The sequence below is a fragment of the Neofelis nebulosa genome, chromosome 6 (genome assembly GCF_028018385.1).
Source record: "Neofelis nebulosa isolate mNeoNeb1 chromosome 6, mNeoNeb1.pri, whole genome shotgun sequence".
NCBI lineage: Eukaryota > Metazoa > Chordata > Mammalia > Carnivora > Felidae > Neofelis > Neofelis nebulosa.
Window position 1 is genome coordinate 123,153,228 of NC_080787.1, and position 17,999 is coordinate 123,171,226.

Sequence of the window (17,999 nt, forward strand, 5' to 3'; positions counted from 1 at the left end):
GAAAGTGACTGCAGAATGACAGTATTTCACATCTACCATGCTTCAAATGCTTTATAAAAACATCTTCAGATAATTTTCCCAGCCATCTTCTAAATAGGCAGGATCTCCATTTTGCCAGTGAAGAAACTAAAATTCTGAGTTCTGTTGAAATTACCCAAGTTCACATGAGTGGTAAATGAGCCAGGATTTGAAAACAGCTCTAGGTGACCAGTCAAACAGGCACCTCCAAACTTAGGCTCATATAAATTAAATGAATTGTACAAGTTCCCACTGCTAGACTACATGAATGATGTTTTGTAATACTAAGTACACTATGACGTTAAGTAAAACACGATTTTTCTTGAGCCTCAGTTTCCTCATCTGCAAAATGGCTTAAGGAGTAAATAAAGCAGTGTCTATTACATAATGAGTAATCAACAAATACTTGTTTTCTAAAATTCAATGTTTTTAAAGCACTTTCAGAGTAATCTTGAGAAGACAGGAATTGTTATTTCCATTCTGCATATGCGTATATAGTCTTACCAAGATAAAATGTAAGAAAAAAGCAAAGGGGCATGTTCAATAACATGGTCCTGATTGTCATAATGTGAAACAACGATGTTCAGTTTCCATCCAAAAGGACCAATTTTGCCTTGAAGTCATGAAGTTAAAACCAGCTATTGTGAAGGACCTACCCAATTTTATTCATAAAGATGAGTTTAGAAAATGGAAAATTTTAATAATTATAAATATCATCATCTAAATTTGAAGCCTAGTTTCAATTAGTTAACTGGAAGGGGAAAGCAGTTTTATTCACTAGACTTCATTTTCTGCAAATGAAAAAAAATGTCTTCAAATGATAAGGGTTATAAAATTTAATGGTTGTGGTCTCTTTTCAGGATTGTGAAAGGCCATTCCCTGAGCATGTCATGTCACATATGAATTTCATATGATTATTAATTCAAGCTGAAGAAGAAAAAAAAATAGTCCATAAAATGTCTTTCAGGGTGGTTTTAAAGCAACATTTTTTTTTTTTAAATCTTGGACTGTAAGTAAATTATCTCTTGAGATCTTCATTAGGCTCATAGTCCAATAAAATGAAAAACTAAATGATATAAACTTCTTCCACAAAGAAGCTCACATACATTACATACATTTAAGTTATTAACAACACGTAACTGACATTGACAATGGGAACAGAGGTCCAACAAACTCAACAGTCAATCACTCTACAGTGACTGCAGCTCTAGGGAAGTCCTCTTCATTTCCACAGGAACTGAAAGGCCATCACTCTCTTCCCAGGAAGAGCCTGCAGCTTTCCTTTCAAGAACTAAATGGTTACAGCACATTGTGCAATTAAGAGGTAGCCTTGATTTCTATTTCGGAGACTATGACGCAACTTGCCAGAGTTTTCACATTAAGTGAAACTGGTAAGTTCAGTCTGGGGATAAAGCCACACAATGGTATCATTCAAGATAAAAATCAGTGACCCCATTTAGGTACTAAAGGCCACGGTCTGCAGTTCCTTTCAGTGTTTCACACTAGGGGCTTTGGTACGATTCAGGCATTCTCTGATCAGAAAATGCAGTTACCCTGACAACAAGTAACTGGAGAGATTCTGCATTCTAATCTGACACGACTCTAGGATGGATTTCAATGTTAGGCAGCAGCTGTGAGCTGGCTGTAGCACAGGCAGATGTTGGTTTCAGCATCCTGTATTCTCTACCACATGTGGGACCAGATGGAGCTTCCGCACAGACAAATGTGTAATACTTGGGAATTCTAACGTTGAAGCAAGAGTCTTACTTTTGAGCCAATGAATGCTGCTCTCCGCAAACCTAAAAGTCATGTTTTGAGGCTAAACTAGCAAAAGTGCTCATACATGTTTATTTAAAAAAATATACTGTCTTCTTCGGGGAGAAGTATACAAACAGGAAACTTACCAACAATGTGCAAGTTACTTAACTTCTCTGGGCTTCAGTGTCTTCCTCTGTAAAACGAGGATATTAATACTACCTACTTCCTAGTTTTTTTCTGATGATTAGTGATCCACAAAATGGACAATGCTCTCAGTTTTATCACGTGCTTAAGCATGGGAACAGTTTGTGTCCTAGGCATCCTCACCACACATCCCTACCTCCCTAAGATCCATTTAGTTGTACTTTCCCCAAATTGTTTTCTCCATATGGCTTGAGATGGTGCTCAGACCTTCACTCCTTTCTTTTGCCTATACTATGTACTTTGACAGCAACGTTCACTTTCCACCGTTCGGGTTTCTCGGTTACTCGGATGTGCATGTCTTCTCCCATCTAAACTGGGAGGTCCTTGGGGTGAAAGACTATGTCTTATATTGCCTTCTATCTGACAAAAGACATAGTACGGGGGCACCTGTGTGGTTCAGTCAGTTAAGCCTCCAACTCTTATTTTCGGCTAAGGTCATGATCTCATGATCCATGGGATCGAGCCCAGCACCCAGCTCTGGGCTGACAGCACACAGCCTTCTTGGGTTCTCTCTCTCCCTCTCTCACTGTCCCTCTTCCGCTCACTCTCTCTCAAAATAAATAAATAAACATAAAAAAAAAAAAAAGACTTAGCTGAGGCAACATATCATCTGGTAAATGTTTCTTAAAAAAAAAAAAAAAAAAAAAAAGACAGTACTGAGTGCTGTCCAAAGCAGGCACTCATTAGACACTCTGATTCTTCTTTGCAATTGGGAGGGTAGTGCAAAGGGATGTCTCCAGCTGATTATGATACATAATATATTAAATACACTGATTTCTGAAACATACCACAGAAGGCCTCTCCTATATTCTCAGGACTTCCTCATGCCAAGCTAAAGCCTGAGAGGCACTAGGCAGCATTTACATAATCATTAACAGTTATTTACATGGTCTTGCCCTTACTTAATATTTAAAGTCCCACATAGACCAATTCTGTGAGATTTCAGCGATAAACAGATCGCTCTTTATTGGTAATGGAATGCATTTAGAGTCAGCAAGGTCGCCTTCAGTATACAGTTTCTAAAATGAAGCCATTACATTATAAACATTAATGTATAGAGTTTACTTCGATGTATATATTTCACTAGGTCATAAATCTTCTCCCTTCATAGAAGAAAGTATCCCTTATATCTGAATTAGTTCATGTTGAAATTTTATAATGAAAGTCAGCTGTGGTTCCAGGAAACAGCTGGTGTTTTTGCCTCTCTGCTTCCATGAAGAAATATGCAATGCATCAAGGAATGACTTATCTCATAAACTGCCTAAATTTTTTTCATATGCAGACAGCTAGCAGTGTATTTTGATAGGAGATGTTCGGTGTGAATTCAGTTTTTACAATATTTGTTGAATAAAACAGCATATTACTATAAAAATGAGTATTGATGCTACTTAACATGAAGAACCTTTTACTAGGTGCTAGAAAATATAACCTAAAAACAGTCTTTCCCAATCTGCGGGGAAGTTTTAATAAACGTAAAACAATGATTCTCGCTCAAGGAGCTTGTATCAAGATCACTTGGGGACCTTTCCAAAGGACAGCAACCACCACCAACCAACATAAGGGGCTCCATCCCTAAAGATTCTATCAAGATGATTCATCCCAGGTTATGAATCAAGAAAAGTACAGTGATTCAAGGAAGCAAGATTCAACCATAATGTTTTTGATACGTGAGAGTAAATTTTTCTTTATAAAACAGATACATTATTAAGCTTTTTGTATAATCTAAATTTTTAAATTTTTAAAAAATTTTTTAATGTTTGTTTTTGAGAGGGAGGGGGGGGAGGGAGGGAGGGGGACACAGAATCCGAATTAGGCTCCAGGCTCTGAGCTGTCAGCACAGAGCCCAACAGGGTTTGAACCCACAGGCTGTTAGACACTCAACCGACTAAGTCACCCAGGCGCCCCTAATCTAAATTTTTGATATAGAAATACATTCATTTGGGAGCGCCTGGGTGGCTCAGTTGGTTAAGTGCCCAACTTTGGCTCAGGTCATGGTCTCGTGCTCCAAGAGTTCGAGCCCTGCATTGGGCCTCTCTGCCCCTCTCCTGCTCACACTCTGTCTTTCTCTCTCTCAAAAATAAATAAACATTTTTAAAAAATTAAAAAAAAAAAACACATTCATTTTAAATGCTCCAAGAGAAGCTTGATATTAAAGAACACATCTATGCAGTCCTTTATAACTTGATTAGGATTATATAAAACTAACCTTTGATTTATGAGTTTTATAAACTCGAATAGTAGATATCTCATTTATTTAAAGTGAGATCCTACCACATACATAACCTTTTCCTGCTAATTACTAGAAGTCCCCTTCACAAAAACCATAAGAAAAGTCATTGTTGCAATCAAAAAGGAAATGATGGACGTCATCCTGTTTTGGTAAGTATATAATTTTTTACATTGAAAACAGACACCAACATAAAATTGGCATATTATACCCTGTGGGAACACACACACAAATTATCATTTCCTTCACGACTTTTTAGGACAACCTTTTATCACAGTTTATCTTATAAATTTTACACATATATCAAATTTATAGATTTGTTTTATAAATTTCTGGTTCTCTTAATTCCAATATTTGACGAAAGTCATAGAATTTAAGAGCGAACAAGACTACTTAGAACAACCTCTCAGTTACACAGATCTACAGTCTTTGAACTGTTATCAATCTGAATGCATCTCTGGAAGCGCTGTGGTGTGGCCACATTAACTTTCAGCTGAGCGAGGGCTACTGTAGGATGAGAACCGTGCTCTCAGCTGGTTCATAGGCCACACTGAGATGCCAGCACTCCTAGCTCTTTCTCCAACAATGGATCTCTTCTTGTTTTTAGGGTACTTTTCTCTGGGTATTTTGCCACAAATTTAACTTCCAAATTAAAATGTTAGTACTTCGGGGCACCTGGGGGCTTAGTTGGTTGAGCATCTGACTCTCGATTTTGGCTCGGGTTATGATCTCATGGTTCGTGAGACTGAACCCCAAATTGGGCTCTGCACTGACAGTGTGGAGCCTACTTGGGATTCTCTCTCTCTCCCTTGCTCTCTGCCCTTCCACTGCTCGCTCTCTCTCTCTCTCTCTCTATTTTAAAGTTTAAAATAAACTTTAAAAAATAAATAAAATGTCAATATTTCTTTCCACAAGTCCCTTTTTATAGACAGTTACAGTGAAAGGGGATAAAATAGGTCATTACCATTATTTTCACTTAACTCCAAAAAGGACTGTACCTGCTCAAACAGGAGGCTATGGTCTTCTTCTCAATGATCCTTATGCTCCAAGATGTGTCCCATAAGATTAGCAGGCCACTCTTTTCAGTGAAATTATTTCCAGTTCCTATCTCCCTAACATCATCTGTGAGATTTAACACTGTGTGCCTTTTTATAGCATGGGCATAATCTTTCACCTAATCATCTTAACTCGTCTTATTTAAATAACTTCCTAAATCACAAATGACATTTTATATGTGGCATTTCCTGTTAAGGAGCATTTCCAAACCCCACGTGTGAAAAGAGCAGAGTTCTGTGTGCTCAAAATGCTGTCGAAGTAGGTCTAAATCAATTCCCAGGATCTTTGAACTGGTATCTCTGGCAGGTTCTGATGGGATTATTCACATAGCCCTCGGCCTATGAACCAATTCTGTAAGGATTCAAAAGCAGCCTTGGCTCTGAGAAAGTGACTTAAAGGCCCTGTGGCCGGATATAAGCTACCCGACATCTCTCACCCAAATTATTTGTCACTGCAACATATACCAGCTAGAAGGCTTGGACTAGTAGAATTGCATGGAGAAAGGTCCACTACTTTTGGTCGGAAGATCTGTGCTCAGTCTTCGCTCTGTGTCACAGAATTTGTGAATAGGGTTAAGCAAGTTACTTATGCAAGCTATGCCTCAGTGGGTTCATCTGGAAAGTGGTGGTAATTCAACTTGCCTTGTGGGAGGCTGTGAAAATCTAACAAGAGAAGCTATTTAAAGTAGTAAGAAACAGATAAACATATTACCTGCATATCTCCCTGCATTTAAGTAAAAGTCATTCCTATCTTAATATTCCCATACTTCTTCTGAAACCTACTTTGCCATCAACACCTAGAATCCAACATAAATATCTTAGTATGAAGTTAGTGCTTTTGATAAAAATGCTGCTCATAAATGATTTACCAACTTTTATGGCCAATCATTATCAATAAATGTGCTAATGCTTTTCAATTTTGTCATCCAATGTTTTAGACTACTTTAAAAAGATGTCCTAGACTGAGATTAGAGTTGGGCAATAGAAGAGTAATAAAGAAAAATATCTCTTTCTGTCTGTCTGTTGAAAATGGTATTATTTAAGACCAACTTAAGGAAGGGTAATGGGTGACCTAAGAATGTGAAAGAATATTTCCCAGAGGATAGTCACCAGCTGGCTTTTATCCTTACTCAGACAAGAACAGGAGGAAATTAGGTTAAATTTCATTTGGGTTAGAATAATGAGAGCAAGCTATGAAATCTAATTCCCAGGGAATCTTTTCTTCAAAATAAAATAAAAACTGACTTCCTACTGTGGTTTCAGTGCAGCCCTGATAAGTATGAGAAAATACTGGATGAAGTTTGAGTCGTCTGTCTCTATAATCCCCATCAAGAGAAAAAAACGAAAAATTACAAGCCCTTTACGCAACAGGTGTTTTCACTGGTACTCATTACATCTTCACTGGAAATCATTTTCCCTGCTTTACGAGTAAAGCTATAAACTCTGAGAGTTGAGTTTGCCCAAGGTCATCAAGCTAATGAAAAGCAGAGTTGGAATACAATCCCTACCTATCTCCAGAGCCCATACTACGTGCTATATCAACCGGTCAGCCTTGCTTGCCTTGGCACTCTTAGGTCCTATCCTTATTTAAAATTTACATTCTGTCCAAGATTCCGATTTAGATTTGGATTTAGATTTAGATTTAGATTTGGATTTGGATTTGGATTTGGATTTATTTCTCTTTCTTTCTTCCTTTCCTTTCTTTACTTTTTCTTCCCTTCCCTTTTTTCTTTCTTCCTTGTCCTCTTTCTTTCTCTTTCTTTCTTTCCTTCTTTCTTCCCTTTCTTTCTTTCTTTTTTTCTTTCTTTTCTTACTTATCTATTTACCTATGTATTTACTTATTTATTTGTTTACTTAGATTTACTTCATTTAGATTATTTTCCAAGATTTAGAGGTATCTGAAATCCAATGTAAATTGGAAATATAGCCGGTATTTATGAGCTACCTAATATATGCCAAACATATAAAAACTCTATGGATATTATTTCATTTGATAATGGCAGTTACCATTTGAGACAAGTACTATTATTATCCCCTTTACAGATGGAAATCTAGGCTTCCAAATACATGCTAGAAGAGCCCAGGTCCAAGGGATTAAAGAAAGGGGCTTTTAAACCTGAAGGGAAATCGTGGCGTCCTAAGCATTTTTACCCAGGTACGCCTAGGGATAGTAAGAAGCAAGCACATCAGGAATTCAGACCACAGGGCATCCAAACCCCAGCACATATTTCACTTTTAGTTTTAGCAAGTCATAGATATTTAGAAGTAAAAAGAGCCATTTGGAATCATCGGGTCCAATCCCTTTATCTTACAGACAAGGAATCTGAGGACCAGGGTGAGGTTAAGTACTTTCTCTAGGGTCAGAAAGCTAATTAGTGACAGAGTTAGCAATAAATCACTTCCATGAAAAAGCATGCTTTCAAAGTGAATTCAATTACCTTGTACTCTCAAGTGGCTATTAAGAACACCCAAGTAGTTAGACAATCTCCAATGTTTCTGTGAAGTAGATGTAACTCAAGAAGATCGAGAAAGAACTTTGCAACACTGAACATTCTAAGTCAGCAAGCTTTAAAAATGTGCTAATTTGAATCAACTTATCATTGACAGGAGCAGTGCTCTATTCACTTTTTTTTTTTTTCTGTACAAAGTTATAATTTCAGCCACAGTAAATGGCCAAGTATTCTTCATCTCTTGGACAAAAGATACATGTAAACTTTCAGATCCACTGATACATGTATATATATTACATATAATATATATAATTATGTTAATAATTACAAACTCTAGATGACAAATTCCCAAAGAAAAGGATGATTCTTATGATTTTACAGCATAATTTTTCTACAAGATAAAGAATTATCCATTTTGTCAATGGGTGACAGAATCCACAGGTGCCAGTAGTAATGCATTGGTATTAAGAATTTAATAACCAAATATAGTGCTGCCATGTATTTAAAACGAATGGAAAGTACTTTCACAAAAAGCATACTTTGAAAGTTAATTTCTTTCGACATACTAAATAGATCTAGCTAAATATCCAAGATTTGCCTTTGTGAAATATGGTTGAATTGGTAAATAAATAAATAAATAAAAGGGAACATTGGTAAGCCAAAAACGTTCCAAAGAATTGTAATGTAAATGAGTGAAAATACAACTATTTGGTTAATAGTCAATAGCAAACACCTATTAGTCTGCCACCTAATAGAGGGAAACTGAAGGTGAAGGCATGAAAAAAAAAATGAGAACTAAAGCATAGAGTCTGTGGAAATGCATCCTGATGAGAAACCAATTCTATCAGGGAAGAAAAAAATCACATCAATGAAAATATATTTTGAAATATGATTTCAGGGAGAAAATGGAAGACGATATACTGACAAAGAGGAGATCATTCTAATAGTCAAATCATGTAGCTTGACAGTGAAAATTCTTACAATTTACTAAATTTAACCTGGAAATCTTACACATTTTCAGAAATAGAAGTCCTCTATCACACTTGACATTTCAGAATATGTTAATGCTAAAGTTTCCCATGTGATGGTGTTCTTATATTAAGAAGAAGAAAGAAGAGGAGGAGACGAGGAGGAAGAAGGAGGAGGAGGAGAGAGGAAGAGGAAGAAAGAAAAAGAGGAGGAGAACAAGAAATAAACACAATAGGGAAACTGACCAGCAATGTTGATTTAACATAGTGCATAAACCCAAATGTTCATACTACGTGTCTAGGATAGGAAAATCAAAGTTTTGAAGGACTATTTCATGGCTATACAGTACTCTGGCTTCAAGAACATTTCATGGTCATTCAATATCAATTATCCTTAGATTTTCTTGTCCTAGGAAACATTCCCCCAAATTAAATCATTCAGATTTATGAGTGCCACCAATGGAAAAAAACAGCAGCATCTAATATCAAGTCAAGAAAGATGTTCTGTTCAGTAGCAAGTGACAGCACAGTATCTCATTCTATTGATGAATAGAATAGAATAGAATAGAATAGAATAGAATAGAATAGAATAGAATAGAATAGAATAATGATAGTGTTTTGTTTATCTCCACTTCACATTTCTACACAGGAGAAAGTTTTCATGGTGGCCTCCCTACATGAAGAGTGAGAATCTAGGTTTTATTTGGAATTCTGACTCTCTAGAAGGGATTGGCAGGCTTGGGATCCCTCAGCAACCCAGAAATCTAACAAGATGATCAATAGATGAGCAGTTGTGTTTATTGCTAGTGATCTACATAATTTTATTTAGTTACTTTATTTAAAACTATGTGCCAGGCATTGTTCTAATTACATATGTTAAACTCCTTTGATTCACTTAATAGTTGTAACAACCCTATTAGTTGAGAACTATTATGCCCATTTTCCAGGCGAGAAAACTGAGGCACAGGGAAGTAAATAATTTGTCTGAGGTCACACAACAAGTAAAGGTAATCCTCTCTTAAAACTCAGCAATGGTCAACCTTTCAGCATGATGCTCTTTGCTTTTCTGGGTCTCTTTACTAAACAGCAGTTTTCAATGAAAAGTCATTCAGACAACAACATTGAAAATAAATGGCCTGATAATAATAGTTGGGTTTGTTAACAGTTTTCTATGTGTCAGATATTGTGCTAAGTGGTAATACAATTTTATTAACTACTATTTAACCTTTAGTCTAAACAATTCCATAAGGAAGTTACCATGCAAATTTAAATGATAAAATTGACATGTGAGTGACAAATAACTCATCCATGGTTAAATGCCTGATGATGGAAAGCAAGGATCCAAATCTGGCCCATCAGAGTGCAGAACCCACCTATGCTACCATGAGGCTCACTGTCTCCCTATTAGAAAGGTGGGCCTTTAAGGCAAGATAGAGATGGGATGATGAGTCAGCTTGGATGTTTTTCTTGTCTAACCCTAACCCTAACATAATAGGCAGTCAGCAATTATTTATTAAATCAAATAAGATAGATCATGCTTAAACCGATGAGTTAGGAGTTTAGTTTATCTATGAGGAGAATTCTCTGACAATAAACGCTACACACACACACACACACACACACACACACACACACACACACACACGGGTGTGTTACACCAGTTGATAACCTCAGCTTCTGGCAGAGTATATCCAATTGTCACCATCAGGTGATAATGATGTTATTATTGACTACAGAGAGCGGAAAGAATCACTTTCTCTAAAAAATTTTAAATTTAGGGTAAAGCTATGTATTTGGCAAAGCTTAAATAGGGTCATGTTTAAATATGGAGATATGGGCTGGACAGTGGGTCTCAAGAGTGAGAGACACAGAGGTGATCTCATATGAGGAGTGTGGTTTTGATATAAATTACCAAGAGCTTTCTTTTTCATAATCTCCTTTTCTGTCTTCTAGTGTGGCATGCTGTCATCTGACAATACCAATATTTTGAAATCACAATTTTAAACATTTTTCACAAAAACCAAAATACAAATCAATAAATGTGAATCCCAACTGAACTGAAACCCCAATAATTTTTATCATAATCCCATTATTCCTGTGGATGAAATTATTTGCCTTTATTAGTTTATAATTTTAGAAATTATTTACTTTGTTATTTCATATTTTTGGTAGTAAATAATTTTTATCATTATATGATTAAAATTTAAATTAAGTGAATTAATATGTTTAAGTTTACTCATTCACATTAAATATATTCACACACAGCCACTGATATATTTCATTTATCTGCTTAGTTTTATAGTTATTACAACTACAAAATGTATGTTGGGCAGCACTATTAACATTTAATTGCAATTACACACTTTTCTTTGTTTGAAATGAGAGTGCAGACAACAAAATTGATTTCTCGCCATATTACTATTATCAATGTTCTTAAAACTTGCTGTGAACGACACATAATATAATACAATATAAAAGCAATGTTCTTTTTTCTGAGAAAGTACTTTTTGGTTTTTGTCTCAGAGAAGGACTGAGGCTTTTTGATACAGTGATTCGCTGGACATAAAATACAGAATAAAGATAGACACCTAGATGATGGCTCTTCAAAACAGGCGTCTTTGATTCTATGCAAAGAAGATATATTTGCCTTAAATTACCAGAAATCATCTCTGCTAAGGAAAAGAGAATGGGAATTACGTAATTTCTTAAGGTAAGTTTTAGATCTATGAATTCTACCCTAGAAATGAATTGACATTTTATTATAAACTGGCATGAGTTGCAAACGAAAACTGTTTTTTAAAAACTGTCTCAAAACGTATACAACCTGAATTTTTTTACAACATAGATATTTTGAATTTATTTTCCAAGTAGAGCTTCCTCTTCCCTCTTTTAAGATTTCATTTTGAAGTAATCTCTACATCCAACATGGGGCTCGAACTCACAACCCCAAGATCAAGAGTCACCACATGCTCCTCCGACTGGGCCAGCCAGTCTATTTAGGCTCATTCTTTTTTGCAAAATGTTCCATAGTACTTGAAGACCTTTAGGATATTTTAGGATTTAACAACAAGCTCAGGAATCTATTCTGTAAGTGGTATTCTTAAGTAATAATAGAATTTTAAATGCCAGCCACCAACCCTCTGCCCCTGAAGCAACCAAATTTTGTATAACCACCCCCTCCTCTCTGACTTGCAGCCTGTACCCCAAACCCCCTCTTGCTAGGAGTAAAGAATTTCCATCGTCCTACAGAACTCCAAATATTCAAATACATGCCCACATATCTGAGTATTACTCTAAAAGCATGTGCCGGGAAAGCTAGCTAAGAATTCTCAGATGGGATACCAGGTAAATGTCCTACGTACAGAGTTAGAACATATACTGACCTCCCTTAAGAGCAAATACTCTTATTTCATTTGACTTAATTATTAGCATTAATAATAAGAAAAAAATGCATTAATGTCAGTAGTTAAGGGCTTTATATCCTATCCGTTAACATTTGCTGAAAAATGAATCCAGGACCCATTTTGTGAAACATGTGCTTTTATTTCTGAACCTGTAGTTTTACATTTGTCCCTTAAGCCGAGTTCCCATTAAATTTGCTGCGAATGACACAGTATTATATGGCACGTAGTCTATATAAATATAACATTCTCTTTTCTGAGAAAGGCTTTTCATTAGCATAAGGGAAGGCCTTAGGCACTGGTATTAAGGCACATGCAAGAAACAGCAAATAACATTGCACAGAGGTAAATGGCTTATCCAAAGTCTCATGGTTGGTAAATCTTCTGATTGCAAAAATATTCTACAAGTATTTAGGACTACTTAGTAATTCAAAAAACATTCCCTTCCCCTGCTCTTCTTGCCTCTGTAAGTAGTGATGAATCATATCCGTAAGCAAAAGGCAGCTCTGTGCCACTAGACAAATATATTAGAAACTAACAAATCTAAGTCGCTTTACAGAATGTACTCAGTGTTTCCAACTCTGCCAAGAGGTTTTGAGGTTAAGAGGGAATGTGTTATGGTGACCACCCTCTGCAGACAAAGAAACCAGGGCATTACCCCACAGCAACTTACCTGAGAGCACACAGTGAGCTAAAGAGACGACCTGCGAGTCAAACCCATGCATTTCCCTCTCCATTCTAGAATCCACACGTTTTCTCCTTTCTCACATCCACACTGCTTTGTTACAGAGTCTGAGGACTGACAAAAAGCTGATGATGTCTGGCCTTCTGAACGTTTAGAGTATTTGTATGCATGATTTAATTCTATCTTATTCTTTCCTGTGTCAAGGACACTTCTCCTACCTTCTTACTATAGTTTCCTGGAGAGTATGGATTATACATTCAGCCTCTGTGTAACTACCAAGCAGTACCTAGCACAGAACCAAGGACATGGAATTCTTTGAAAATACCTGTTTCTCCACTAGCTAGATACAAAAGTTTTGGGAAGCTATTCCCGGTGGAGGTGGGAGGGAGTTAGGTGCCACAGGCGAATTCTGTAATTTTTAATTTTGTAGGAATCCACCAATTTTCCTATTTTCTTATTTTCAAAAAATCACTGTAAAAATAGTTTTTTTTTTTTTTTTACAATATCCAATGTTTACAATGAAACAAGCCATTCTCAAACAATCTTGGTGGGGAATGTAATGTTCCTGTATATAGTTTATCAATATGCAAATACATTATTTAAATTGCAAGCCCAGCAATTCCAACTGTACACAATGTTGCCTAGGAAATAGGTAGCACTATTCAAATGCATCCTTTAACTTTTACCTTAAAATGTAAAATTAGGAGCCAAAAGCCAAAATCCTAGCTACAATCCAAGATTTCCCTCTAAATTCAGTAACTCATAAGACAGGGTGTGAGTCAGAGAAGCCAATTACTTTGCTCTTGAAATAACTTTCATACAATTGAAAATCATTTCTATTTTTTAAATAATTTTCATTTTAACAACAATTTCCCCTCCATTTGTGCAAATTAAATTTAGCCTGTGAGTGAGTCACATACCTTTATTACATGATGCTTTTCCTGGAACACAGGAATTTTAAACATTTGGCACCAGTAGGTCGTACCTTTGTTTGGGATGGGGACCTGTCTTAATAAAAAGGGGAGGGGGACACAAAGTCACATTCTCTTGACACACTATTAAACACAAAAGTGTAAATAAAAACTCTTACACACTTTCCATAAACCCACCCCTCCAGTCATAAAACCTGAAAAAACTTACGTCCTGATTAACAAGGTCAAAGTATGGTATGGCTGTAGACAACACGCTGGTTTTCTCAGGATTCAACAGCCGCAGACTCTTGGTGCCACGATTGGAGTCGTGGTACTTGGGGCCGGCTTCTCCCACATCTTCATGGTGGTAAGCCCAGATCACTCTCACTGTGCTCTCCTAGTGAGCAGACATGGGCACCACCATTATGTCTCATGAGAGCACTTCCCTTACCACTGAGCTGAGTTTAAGGAATTCTATTTAAAGCAGGATGCAGACGTGAAAAATAAGAGAATAATGACATTGGGAGCTCTCAACATGGTCTCTAGCATTAATTGTGTCAATTTGATTCAATCATTAAGTGTCCAGATAGATGAGTTTCTTTTTGGAAGAAACGGTATCTCTTAGCACGCAAGATTATGGCTTCCAAGGCAGAATGAAAGGCAACTGACTCAGAGGTTATGCTTCCGTGCACATGGCGACGGTAAATCGCCGTCACGCCAGGTCTGCGCACCAGCAACTAGTAGTCGCCAAGCAAATATTCTTGTTAAGAAGCAAGGATTCTGGAAAACTAAAGTCACCTTCCAGATTAGCACCTTTACATTCACTATAGATTTTCCCCAGAACTGGCCCCATCACATGTACGAATTGACAGAAAGTGCAAACACAGGAGGAATTTCTGATTCTGGGTTTATTATCCTAGAATCTAGCGTTAGTCATTTTATGAATCCTGGGAATTTCCAAGGGACTAGGGTATCCCAACAAGGGAAAGTACTGTCAGGTGAAATTGGTTTCCATTTAGCAAACAGGAGAGATTGCCCGAAGGGTGGTGGGCCAGGGGGAGGGCTTGGTGAGGTATGAAGAAATTGTTCAGTCCTCCCACAGAAAAAGGTGTCTTTGCCAGACCTCTGTAATAAGAACTTTGAAAATAAATAATAAAGCAAAAGCTATTTATTTTAAAAGCTATTTTCTTTCTTAATAAGTCAAATGACTATAATTATTTTTCCAATTAAAGTATAATTGCACAGTATATTACATAAAAAGTGATCCACGTTTTTGCATGTGGTTTTCTTCTTCTTTTACTCTTTATGCTGAATGTTAATCAAAACTGGCTTCAGATTTTTACATTCCCATTTTTAAAGCTTTGATTTATCAAATAAAAAAGATAATTTGATTGATCTATACAAAATGAAACTGATCCAAGGAATTCATGGAAATTTCCAAAGTACCACATGAATTATATGCTGTCTAAATATTTAATTTACATATGCATAAAGATATTAATTTTTGAATGAAATCTGACAATAACAAATCTTGTGTCGGGAGGCAATTTTAATCAGTCTACTATTCATCTTGATTTTAGAAATTTACAAAAATAAATCACTCACAAATCAGATGAATTATACCCTAAAATTCAGTATCATAATTCCCTCTTGTGTAATACATTTTTTCCAATCTTTATCTGTTGTATAGTCTCAAACTTTATGGAGAAAAAACTGGAAATCTTACAGATAAAATCATACCCACTTTAAATGGCCCTTCAAAATGTTAGATTCACACAAAAATTGCCTTTATTGAAATGCATAGTCTTAGATTTTCTGTGGCTTCTAAAAAGAATTCAAAGATATTCCAAAACAGACTGTGTGACTTTGTTTTCAAAGGTTATTTTTAAATATTTGTTCCTTTTATTCTATAAAGTCTTTCACCACTGTAAACAAACGTACAATTTATTCCTGTGGCATTCACTCATAGACTACTCACCGTTATACTCTTGTCATTTATGTCACATGTATGCAGTTCTCTGGTAAATTCAATTATTGTGTGTGTACTATTTTCCATGGCATATTCCAGGTGGTAATCTTGCTGAGCATCTTTTTTTAATTCTCTATTTGCATTTGTAAAATAATCCTGTGGAAAATATAAAAAATAAAAAATTAGGCTATCCCAAATTCAGAGTGGAAAAAATTTAGGTTAAGAATATTTAGGGGCACCTGGGTGGCTCAGTCAACTAAGCGTCCAACTCAATTTCGGCTCAGGTTATAATCTCAGAGTTTGTGGGTTCAAGCCCTGTGTTGGGCTCTGCACTAACAGTGTGTAGCCTGCTTAGGATTCTCCCTCTCCCTCTCTCTCTGCCTGTCCCCTGCTTGCATTCTCTCTCTCAAAATAAATAAATTTTAAAAACTTAAAAAAATATTTGCAGAACCTGAAAAAATTGATTCTGGATTTGCTCACTACAAAATACGGTATCTATAGCCACTTTTAAAGTCCTGGGAATTTTCAAGGAACTGGAGTATCCCAACTAGGAAATCAATTCCCTAAAAGAGTGGTCCATATTTGAATTTCTGGCCCTTCAGGAAAATATGGGAAGGATTTTATAGTGTCATAGAGCATCAAAAGAAATGGAATAAATAGACATTCAAGATCACTTAGTGATTTTCATTCATACAAATGAAAAGAGGAATTTCAACACTGTGAAATGGCTTGCCCCAAATGGAATTTACTAGTTTGTGATAAAGACAGGACCAACCCCAAGATAAGCACTTTTCTTACTATTACAGCAAGTGGAACTTCCTTTCACCACTCCTGAAAGCTAAGAGACCCCATCTGAGGTTATAGGCCATTTTAGTATGTGCTTTAATAGCAAATGCATATTAAAATGAAATGCAATGGAAAATTATGGAAAGAAATGAAACTAGTTGAATTATAAGACATCGAAAAACTGGAGAAATTTTGTTTTTATGGATCACCTATGATTTTTGTACTAAACTTGATCAGTGGTATGCAGATCACTTCTGGGAGGCAGACAAATGCAATGGGGAGATCATGGGTTTTGAAATAAAATGGCTGGGATCTGATCCCTAGCTCTACCCCTAAATAGCCTTGGAGAATTGTTCAAGTCAAACTCTGAGCTTTTGTTCTAACATTAGTAAAATGGGGATAATACATACCTATTTTATGGATTTTGAAAGATAAAGAAATGAAACCATATATGGGGGGGAACTGCCTATTTAATATTGCCCATTTACTACTAATTTCCTTCCCCCCCTTTGCAATATTATTTGGTTTTTATCCAAAATATTTTCCTATATCATTTACCATTTGCTTTCTACAGTAAGAGTTATAAAATTCATGGTGCTAATTTTCATTTCTTAGAGAAGACGCAAAGTTTGCCTTAATTATAATGGTCTTTGCATACATGATGATATTTTATCTCTAAAAACTCATAAATGGTTGGGGTGTCTGGGTTAATAAGCATCTGACTCTTGACTTTGGCTCAGGTCATGATTTCACAGTTCATGAGATGGAGCCCCATGATGGACTCAGCCCTGTCAGCATGGATTCTCTTTTGGGATTCTGTTTGTCTCTCTCTCTGCCCCTCCTCACCCCTCTCTCTCTCTCTCTCTCAAAACAAATAAACTTTAAAAAAATATAAAAATTTGTATTTAAAAAATAAAAAGTCACAAATGGTTGATTCAGACAATGCATGCTAAAAATGAACTACTGGGAGCTCATCAAAATAAAAAGCTCCCGCACAACGAAGGAAACAATCAGCAAAACTAATAAGCAACCGACAGAATGGGAGAAGATATTTGAAAATGACATATCAGATAAAGGGTTAGTATCCAAAAATCTATAAAGAACTTATCAAACTCAACACCCAAAAAACAAATAATCCAGTGAAGAAATGGGCAAAAGACATGAACAGACACTTCTCCAAAGAAGACATCCAGATGGCCAACCGACACATGAAAAAATGCTCAACATCACTCATCATCAGGGAAATACAAATCAAAACCACAATGAGATACCACCTGACACCGGTCAGAATGGCTAACATGAACAACTCAGGCAACAACAGATGTTGGCGAGGATGCAGAGAAAGAGGATCTCTTTTGCATTGTTGGTGGGAGTGCAAGCTGGTACAGCCACTCTGGAAAACAGTACGGAGGTTCCTCAAAAAACTAAAAATAGAACTACCCTATGACCCAGCAATTGCACAACTAGGCATTTATCCACAGGATACAGGTGTGCTGTTTCAAAGGGACACATGCACCCCCATGTTTATAGCAGCACTATCAACAATAGCCAAAGTATGGAAAGAGCC

General features: G+C 36.3%; 1 protein-coding gene across 1 annotated transcript in view; it reads right to left on the bottom strand.

Moving 5' to 3' along the window:
- Positions 1-17,999, bottom strand: part of MOXD1 (monooxygenase DBH like 1) — a 90,812-nt gene that overhangs the window by 51,750 nt on the left and 21,063 nt on the right. The window contains exons 2-4 of the mRNA XM_058735296.1: positions 15,656-15,802; positions 13,907-14,074; positions 13,687-13,770 (exon numbers count right to left, since the gene is read on the bottom strand). Of these exons, the coding sequence (XP_058591279.1) occupies positions 13,687-13,770; positions 13,907-14,074; positions 15,656-15,802 (399 nt within the window). The remainder of the gene's footprint in view (positions 1-13,686; positions 13,771-13,906; positions 14,075-15,655; positions 15,803-17,999) is intronic.